General features: G+C 32.8%; 1 protein-coding gene across 7 annotated transcripts in view; it reads left to right on the forward strand.

The window, feature by feature from the left end:
• MET18 (ARM repeat superfamily protein) overlaps positions 1-5,910 on the forward strand; it is a 31,707-nt gene extending 25,797 nt beyond the window's left edge. For 4 of the 7 annotated variants that reach the window (XR_606367.4, XR_015971439.1, XR_015971438.2 and 1 more), the window contains 5 exons: positions 1,424-1,500; positions 2,427-2,507; positions 2,659-2,738; positions 2,849-2,931; positions 5,580-5,910. Coding sequence is in view for 1 of the 7 variants with exons in the window: in XM_008812268.4 (XP_008810490.3) it covers positions 1,424-1,500; positions 2,427-2,507; positions 2,659-2,738; positions 2,849-2,864 (254 nt within the window). In the remaining 6 variants the exon portion in view is untranslated. Of the gene's footprint in view, positions 1-1,423; positions 1,501-2,426; positions 2,508-2,658; positions 2,739-2,848; positions 2,932-3,912; positions 4,066-5,579 lie in introns of all 7 variants that reach the window. The other 3 variants (XR_003388480.3, XR_003388481.3, XM_008812268.4) reach the window with 3 other exon arrangements.
• The last annotated feature ends 4,405 nt before the right edge of the window (positions 5,911-10,315 follow it).

Genomic DNA, 10,315 nt, shown 5'->3' on the forward strand with positions numbered 1-10,315 from the left:
GCTGTGACACATCTTACCAACAGCTGTTAGCTCAGCTGGTTAGTACCTTCCACTCCAAGTGAGAGTTCCCACGTTCAAACCAGAGTGGTGGTGAATAGCCATCCTATTCTCAAAAAAACTTAATAATGAAAATAAAAAGGGTGATATATCTTTAGGCAGAAAGCAATAATGTTAAATTTGATATCTCATAAATCCAGACACTTCTAGATTTCTTCATGTTTGTGTGGGTGCATACATGGGCCAGTGGCTAGATTTGTACATTACGTATATGTATGCATACCTATGTTTCTGTAATTTATTTTCTGTTACATGTATGCTACCATACATGGGCCAGTGGTTATTTCGGCAACTTTGGTTGCTCTGCAGATGAGTCGCACTGAGCCTACAGTATCTGGCACTCTCATAACAAACGTGATTGTGAATTACTCGCTAAATGCTCAACAAGTCTGATCTTGAAAGAGAGGAAATCTGAAACCATGTTTTTTGTGGGGCCTCTATATTTGATTTGTACATCTATCTACTACCCCCTGTATTAAATAAGACATCAAAAAATCAAAGGGGTTTCTCTAATAAATATTGGTGAGGCAAATTTAAAGCTAAGCTTGGTAATCGGGACTGCTTGGGTAAAAGCAAGAGACCCCCAATGTACACACAACAAGTGGAGGTTTTGAGGAATTTGACAGTCATCTGTCTGAACTGAATGCTACATGAAGAAAATTAGCCTAATGATGGAATGAGAGACCTAGGTTTTAGTAGATCATAAACCAGATTGTTTATTGAAATTCTTAACATATTGGAACACATTGCTGCATTTTTCTTGTACTGCTTTAAACAATGTTCAGGACTCCGACGTCGATCAGACTATCTTTTAAGACTGTAAAGTGTGTTTTTACTACTTGCTTGTCAATATATCGTTGTTGATCGTCTATATATTTTTTACTTATATTTCCACTCCCCATTTGTGACAAGGCACTCCCCTCGACCTGCAATGGCAGGTTCTGATCAAATTCCATTTGACTTGACATAACAGTTATTATTTTTTTATGGAAAGACTAGCATAGCTATGGTTCCTGAAATTAACAGGAAAAAGCTGTAGATGATCACATGAGGCGAACGCCCTAATGACTGCATATCTTGAATGTCATTTTATGCCATCAGTAATGAAGAACAAGTATTTAGTTTAGGACACGAAACAATGGTGTGTGTCATTATTGATTTGGTAAATCACCAGTAGTTTGATCAAACAAAAACATGGATTTCTTTATAAATTATCAAATATAAAATTACTAGAGAGAGTTTTTGTAGATCTGAGCAATGAATCATATTCTCAAATAGTTACTTTGGTTCTTGGTACTGCTACTTGCATGTAATTATCACTTAGGTTTTCTTGTGATCTTTGTGTTGTTTTTGCATGTGAATACAGGAAAAGAAGCCATCGTAGAGAACATCAATACCGTTATAAGTCACCTCATCAGACTGATTTTCTATCCCCATATGATGGTAATATCTTGTCTTTAAACTTATGAATTTATAACATATGATATTATTGTCTACTCTGTATTTAATATATTTTTGTTTTTGAAAATGAATCCCTACTCTTTTCCTGTAGGGCAAACATGTTCTGATTACCATCAACACTATACCACTTAATATCACATATTTTCTCTTGTGGCACTATTTGTTATCAGTTTCTTGCTTGGCTGTAAGTGCCATGGAAACCTGTTTGACCCTTCTTCCTATGGAGGAATGAGATGACAATACGCATATTTCTGGTTTTTCTTTTGTTGTGGATCATTTTTAGTTTTTCTGGTTTCATTGATAAAACAAGATGTTTAACATTGTGATTTTAAGACTTCTATGAAACATAGTGATGCATTGCGATGTCTTCAGATAAAAGGAAACTTGGCCCCGGAGGGGATGGTGGGGGGTTTATAATTTTTTTTGGACTGCCATGTACTCGTCAATCTTCTAAAAACGATGTCATAAATGCTTGTGATCACCAGAGTTTGTAAGCTTCGACAATCATTCAATTCCTTGGAATTTTAAGTTGAAGATGTAAACTGTGACTCTGACACTGATTATTTTATAATCTTGCAGGCCAGTTTCATAAGGACAAAATATTTTACAAATATTTCAAATTTTCAAATAGTTCTATTTTTCCTTTTACTTATGTTGCTTGAACCTTCCTACCACTCAAACCCAGCACATGCACGCATGAAAAACTTTATGGATTTTCTTGGCTAAATTTTTGAGGATGCTGTATGGAATCCTTTATTTGCATAGAATTAAACTACTCAAAACTCTTCCTTTTAGTTTTTTTGCTATAGGATGAGGCATATTAGATCCTTTTCTTGTTGCACTACTTTCTTTTTAACTTGCTCCATTGTTTTAGCTGAATTGTCTGAAACTCCTTTTTATTGTCTTAGCTTGTTCGGGAGACGGCAATTCAATGTCTTGTAGCCATGTCAGGCCTTCCTCATGCAAGGATCTATCCCATGAGGCCTCAGGTTGGTTTGATTATTCATATTACGTGCTATTGTTTCATTTGTCAGACCATGTTTGTAGGTGTTAATTCATGCTACATGCATATATACATACATATTCTTTTCTTTTTCTATGAAAATTGATAATATACATGTCTCCAATACTTTTTTTAAGGTCCTACGGGCTGTATCAAAAGCTCTTGATGATCAGAAAAGGGCTGTCCGTCAAGAGGCTGTGAGATGTCGTCAAGCATGGTTTGGAAATTTGACTTTATACATTTGTTGTTTTCATTCATCTATGGCTTTTTGCTTACAACTTGATGCATGATTTTTATTGTTAATATTTGCAATATATTCTACCACAGGGTATCAATGGCATGAAGAAGTCTGCGTTTTTTAGGAAATTGGAACTTAAAGCTGTTCTAAGGTTGAGAATGGCATAAACCAGGTTTTTCTTTATGATATGATCTTACAATACAAATGTTTGCTGCAAATCCCTGCAGCCAAAAGTTTAAATGTTGCTCTTTTTGTCTTTTTCGTCAAAATATTGAAAGTAAAGATTAGATAGAATTGATGTGACTCAAGCCTGCAAATATAGAATCAGAAATCTAACGTGTAAGTCTTTATAGGGTATAATTCTGATTTTCAACCATTGAGATCACTGAAAATTGTGACAAATCCCTGCAAAACAAGAGAAAAGTAGAGAATTGATAGGGGCCTAGGGAAAAAGGTTGAAGGCGAATAAAGAAAATGAAGAGAGATGAATAAAGAGGAGAAATACGGCCCATGAGCTGAAAACCCAATCTGGATGTCTCATCCACGACCCCTATAAAGATGTGATGGTTGGTCAGGCCTCAAAGCCAATCAGGATGCCCCTTGTATATGACTCTTCTCAATATAGTTTGCGCATGCATTGTTGGCCATGAAAATGCATGTTACCAACCGTGAAAATGGGACTGAACTAATTCAGAAAACAGATCAAGTGACAGTTCTGTACATGACAAAAACTTGAATAGATCAAATCATCAACAGTAACAATAATGTGCAAGTAGCAAATTTTAAAACATCAGCACTAATCTGTATCAATTATTCGGAAGACACGTGTCATTGTTGTGGTATTTGATGGGTATCTGGAATTCATCTGTGCCAATATGATGACTATGCTCTTGATTTTACCATTAAGAATGACCCAAATCATAATTATATAGAATCAGCTTTCTACATATTGCAGTTTGATAATACAAGATGATCAAACTGTGGCGAATTGATTGCACTTACATGACTTGCCCTGTATCAAATCTCTGTATTAAACTTGCATGTCTCGGCCAGGCAATAATTTTTTTCTTCTTTCAATCTCTATTTTAGAAGCTATCTTTTTGTTTTGCAGATATATTTTTCAATGCAGTTTTTTTTTTTTTTTTTTTTGCAGGGTGGGGGGAGAATTAATTAATGAAATAAGATTCTAAAGTATAAAAAAGAAAATTAGACAATCAAGGCGTTTAGATGGTTTGGACGAATCCACTTCTGGGAAGCATACCTGCAGTAGCCATGGAGATGGCTATTGTTGAAATTATAATCAGATGTAATTTACGCAGTCAATCTCATCCATATGTACTTGCATACAGCTGTATATATGCTCTTCTTTTGGATTTAGATTATTCAACACCACATATTTTTTCACTTGAAAGCTTGATGAAATGGAGTTCTCTACAGCAAAACATACAGAATTCAAAACACTCACTTAAAATTGCCTTCCAGTGACCAGCGCAGTGGCTTTTTTTCCTGCATAATTTATAACCTTGTATTCTTATCTTATAAAAGTACAGAAAAACATGAAGCAATTGTGCAGTTACAAGATTATTTCCTGAGAAAAACACAAAATCATGGTGATAGCTTGGTAAAGAAAAACTTGATCACCAAGTTTTATGGGAACAGTTTCTTAGGATTGTAATTTGCTATTCCTCGACATGTTTGAGTTTGGTGGATGATCACTTGTCATGGAATGCAAGGATAAGAGTATTTATTAGTGCCCATGTGGACTTTTATTTTTTTTTTGGCATTGACGGAAATTTAGGCATGAGTTAGAAGACAAAACATTATTAGTATGTGTCAAGGTCTTGAAAAATTTTCTATGATGGATCACCCAAGAGATACTGTAAAACCTGGGTTCTGTAGGTTGACGTAAGGATCAGTCCCTGAAGATTTTCCATTGCAAAAGTTCAAACTGGTTAACAATTCAGAGATCGCATTTTCAGATGGGTTGCTATGTGAAGACATCTTAATATTGCTTTTCTCACAACTATAAGCTTTCATGTATGGTTCTCTTGGTTTTTCCCCAAAAAAGAAATCAATGTTTTATTTTAAAGCAACCTATTGTCTCCTACAATTTGCAATTCTATCATTCCTCAGGAGCCTGATCTCATATATGTTCTCTCTGTGATTACGACAACAGCAAGGAATTAGGGCAGGCACAAGATTGAATATCCCAAAGGGTGTGTAGATTTGGTAACTTGACCTAGTTTGTGAAAATTGGATTGAATTCTCACTTTCTCAATGACCTGTTACTTTCTACCAATCATTTGCAAATAATCTCAACAATTTTTAACAATAATGCAAAGGGCCTGATCAGCGGAAATTGCTAATGCATAAACACAGGTTCTGGGCTATGCTAGAATATCTATTTCAAGACATGGAGAATCTTCATATAGAGCCCAATCATTGAAAAGATAATGCAACAATCTTCTCTAACATCAGATTTTGGCATCAATAATTCACTAATTGCTCATCTGAAGAGTGAATTTGAAACATCGTACTTTTCTCTTTAAACTTTTTATTGACTTTACTACTAAGATCCAATGTAGAAATTTGTGGACACATCCTCTTTTAGCTAGTAGATCAATTTGTTACTTCTTTTTCTTCTGCTTTCCACGATACAGACTGTTGGCCTACTCACTGCAAAAGCAATCTTTCCAATGAACATAATCTCGAGTTGGGAAAATTAGGAACTTTTGTTATTCATTACTAGGAAGTGATTATTCCCATTCAATTGTTATTATCAGGTTTATTTGTTTCTAATTGAAGTGTTTTAATGTCTAGGAACCAACTCAAGTTGTGATATGGCTCCCTGGAATGATCTGGATGTGCAATGCCACTTTAGCTTGCTCATAGAGTTAAGAGGGAGGACAAGATAGAAGCCTGATACTTTTGCTATTGCAAAGTTTGTTTTGCATTCACAGGGATGTAATTATCATTTTTTTTTTTTGCATTTTTGTTGGGGCAAGCATCTCTTTGTTCTCTTACTTTACTGGACTTAAATTGCCTTTTTTTTTTTTTTTGACTCTTTTGAGATTCATCGCTTAGCCAAAGTATGAAGCACACTCTGAACTTGTTGGAAATGTGTAATTTAATGCATGTATTTTGTCAACAACAATTGTCTTTAGGATTGAGTTTATTAGTATTACCTGATGGATTGATTTTGATGAGTACAAAATATTTGAGTATAATACTAATGATTTTGTGTTTTTAGAGAAGTTAAATTTGTTTTATAGAAAACTCAGTGAGGTTAAAAAGTTAGAGAAGCATGGAGAAGTTTTTTGAAGAGTTTTAGAGGTTTCTGTAGTAGAGTTTCAGGATATATTGAGTCGGCTTCTGAAGATCATGAGTCAACCCAGCACAAACGAGTCGACCTCTAAATGGCCACAGACAGAAAATAGAAGGTAGTCAAGACACCCATTTCATGAGTCGATTCGATTCTTAAATATCACGAGTCAACTGGTGATATGACAATAGTGATAATTAGTTTTTTTGTCTCTCCAATGGTTAGATTATAGTGAAATTTTTAAGAATGAAGTTTTGGGGAGTGGATGTAGGTGTAGGGTTAGGCACCAAACTACTATAAATCTTGTTTGTATTGCTTGATTTGTTTGCTTTCATCTTGGGCTTATTTACTTATTAGTTTGCTGGTAAAATTTATATTCTTCTATCAAGTACTTATTTTGTTTCATTGTTAGATAAAATTTTTGAAAAACTCAATTCATCGTTCCTCTTGGGCTGCATTGCTGGGCAACAAGTGCGCTCTTGTATCTTGTAAAGACCTGTCTAAAGCTTTAGATCTATATGGTAGTCTTTGGAATATCTTTCGCTGAATGGCACTCCTTCATTAGGATTTTTCTTTTTATTAGATTTGATTATACTTATTGGAAGGCTAGAATATAAAATTTTATTCAAGCATAAAACTATAATTTATGGAATATCATAGTATTTGGCTCACACATACCCACTAAAAACATAAGTAGAATTCAGTTTTCCAAACATAAAAGTGAATGGTAAAATAATGAAAAGAAATTAGCTCAACTAAATACCAAAGTAATGAATGTGCTCTATTGCGCTTTTAATAAAAATAAATTTAATAAAATTTGCACATGTTCTGCTAAAAAAAATTGAAATAAATTAGAAATAATTTATGAAAGAACTAATAATATGAAAGAATAAAAAATTAATATGCTAACACAAATTATGAATTGTTTAAAATGCAATCTTATGAATCTATTTTTAAGATTTTTAAATATTATTAATGATTTGAAAACTTTAAAAAAATTATATACTAATGAAAGATTTTTAGATCTTTGTCTAGATCTTGAAAAGCGAAAGTAATAGCTATTCAAGAGACAAGAAATCTAAACGGGAAATCTAAACGAGCTATCCTTGGAGGAGCTCTTGGGTTTTCTTGTGACCCATGAGCTAAGCATCATGAACCAAAAAGATGATAACAATGAAGGGAAGAGAATCGTAGCTTTCAAGTAGGAAGCTAGCACAACACTTGTGAAATTTGGTACTGAAGATGACGACCTATCCTTAATCACTAAAAAATTCAAGAATTTCTTGAAGATGAAGAAGAAGAAGAAGAAGAAGCTAGAAGGAAGAAGTAAAGCTTCAGCTGAGGGAGAGCTGAACAAAGAAAAGAAAAAAAAAGGAGAAAAAAAAATCTTTGCCTAAGGGGGAGCCAACCAAGAAAAAGAAGTAGCTCCAAAGAAAAAAAAACAAAAATAAATAATTTGTGCTTTATGGCACAAAGAGATAAGGTAAAACCCGCATCCTACTCTGATTTTACTTTAGATAAATTGCAGAATACTTTTGAAGATCTCTTTTTTTTTTTAGTCAAAACAATTAAAAAGGAAACATAAAGAACTTAGGATATTAAACTACAAATTATCTGAAGCAAAAGAACTAATTTCAAAAGGAAAAGATCAATTAGCTATGGAAAATAATGATCTGAAATTAAAAGTAAAAGACTTAAATACTAAGCTTTCAAAATCCACACATATAGAGAAGAAATTAATTATAGAAGTAACTGATTCTAATAATTCTAGTCACATGTTCATAAAATGTAATTACTTTAGAAGAATGGGTCATTTGTCGCATTCATGTTCACTTAGAGACAATCCTGCTGATAAAAATAAGAAAATATGGGTCCCTAGAGGATCAATAATTACCGGTCAACAAGGATCTAAAAGAATTTGAATATGCAAAGCTAAAATTTGATTAGATCAAACATCAATCAATACTAGGGTATTCTGATTTGAACTTGAAATTATTATAAAAGCTAGAAATTAAATCATGCATATCTTAAAAAAAACAAAACCCTAAGATGGAAGAAGAGGAATTCCTAAAAATGAATAAATGATTCTAAAGTTGAAAAATAGATTATAACTATACTTATTTGAAAGAAACATAATTCAACCTAAATGGGGAACAAAATAAATTCTCAAAAGTAAATGAATGCATTTGACTTTATAAAGTAGGTAGAGTGGATTGATTTTGATATAACTTTTTGTGATGCCTAACATGCTTTAATTCTATGGTACTTATACTTAACGCCTTTATACATATTATAATGCACTGATACTTGTTGAAAAACTCATCAATATTAGCTCCTTATTTGATTTTGATTCTATAAAGCTTCTCATATGTTTAAAATGGATATGATCTGATACTTTAAAATATGTGTTCTCTATATTCTAATATGTTCTCTATATTCTATAATGACTTAAGATGTGCTGCAATGCATAGAAGATAAACATCTCAAAACTTTATTGAAAACTTTTCTCAAATTCCAAAACTTTAAAAGGATTGATTAAGGGGGAGAAAGAAAACTTACGGGGGAGAGATCATACAAAATTTAATAGCATAAATGAAAGGCTTCTACAAAAAGGAAGAGAAAGAATGCTAAACATATAAAGAAATAAAAAATAATCCTAATTTTCTTCAATAAGCCTCATCTGAAATTTAAATATGAAATTTATTCTAAAGCTTGCTATTTGGTAGTTATATTATGTGCTTAATTGAGCCAAATTGTAATTCTAATATTTGATGTTTTTAGCAATACTAAAATTGATCTTAAATAGCTCTAATTGAACAAAAAATGGGGAGAGGGAAAGTTAACTATTGTTAAGTCTGAAATTTTTGAAACTCTGGAACTCCAAGTAATCTGATACGTTAATTTTGAATGTCAAAAGCTATGAATCATTTTTTTAAGCTTGTCATATCCCCTAAATATTGATCGGAACAATTGCTATAATTCTCTAAATTTTAAAATGCAACTTTTTGATGCTGTCAAAAAGAGGAAGATAGTACATTGAGTATATGCTTAATTGAACATATTAGCTTGGATCAATTGAATATTTTATAAAGCATTCATAAAGTATGTTCTTAATTGAATATATTAGCTTTGGTTGATCTGAATATTTTATAAAGCATTCATGAGGTATGAAACCAGTAAAAAACAATCTTTTCACTAGCCGACCGCTAAGATTATGAGTCTACTCGTCTGCGCCTGACAATAGTAATGGCTAGTTTTTCTGCAAAAGCAAAGTGATCATATTCACTCTCAATTGCTAGAAACTGCTTTCTAACAACTTTTCAAGTTATAAATACTTCCAAATTAAATTTGAGAATACGATGGATTAAGAAGATTGAGTAGATAGGGTAAACAAAAAGGAATATAAGTGAACACCACTTCTTGTGCTTCATCTTGAGGATCAATCTAAGAAGTGACTATTCAAAGCCTCCTTCCGCTTCAAGAGTGAGCTTCTAAACATTCATAGAGAGAGAGCTTCGACTGCTAATCACTAAATTCTATTACAAGATCAAGAGCGAGTAAGAAAGAAAAAAGAGAACAAGTTAAATTCTACTCATCAAGATCTCAAATTTCAAAGCAATCACACTTAAGCTTCAACGGCATCAATCCAACCTCTGCAGAGGCTATTGTGTTTGTATTTTTCTATCTTTGTTTAGTACACAAGATTAGGAAATCTCGTGTGGGATTTTTAGTGTTGCTGACATTGTAAAAATCAGCTAGCTTGTAAAGTTTGAGTATACCCGTGAAATATCTAGGTTATGGTCAATTATCCTGAAAAATTGATTGAGTTGATTGGGAACCTGAGTAAAATAATCAGTGTAGGTCTTGGTTAACTTTCTAAAAGAATTAATTGAGTTGATTGTGAGCCCAAGTAAGACAATCAGTGTAAATTTTGGTTAATTTTCTAGAAAAATCAACTGAATTGATTGTGATCCCGTTCAAAGCAATCGGACTGTAATATGCAAAATATTACAGTGAAATTTTTAAGAAGAAAGTCTTGGAAAGTGGACATAGGTACAGGGTTGGCACCGAACTACTATAAATTTTGTATATTTATTGTTTGCTTTCATCTTCGGTTTATTTATTTATTAGTTTGCTGCTAAAGTTTATATTCTTCTATCAAGCACTTATTCCATTGCATTATTAGATAAAGTTTTTGAAAAATCCAAGCCCCCCTCTTAGGTTGCATATCTTA

The sequence above is a fragment of the Phoenix dactylifera genome, chromosome 1 (assembly GCF_051530095.1).
Source record: "Phoenix dactylifera cultivar Ajwa chromosome 1, Ajwa_hap1_PhDact_Kaust_v1.1, whole genome shotgun sequence".
Classification (NCBI taxonomy): Eukaryota; Viridiplantae; Streptophyta; class Magnoliopsida; order Arecales; family Arecaceae; genus Phoenix; species Phoenix dactylifera.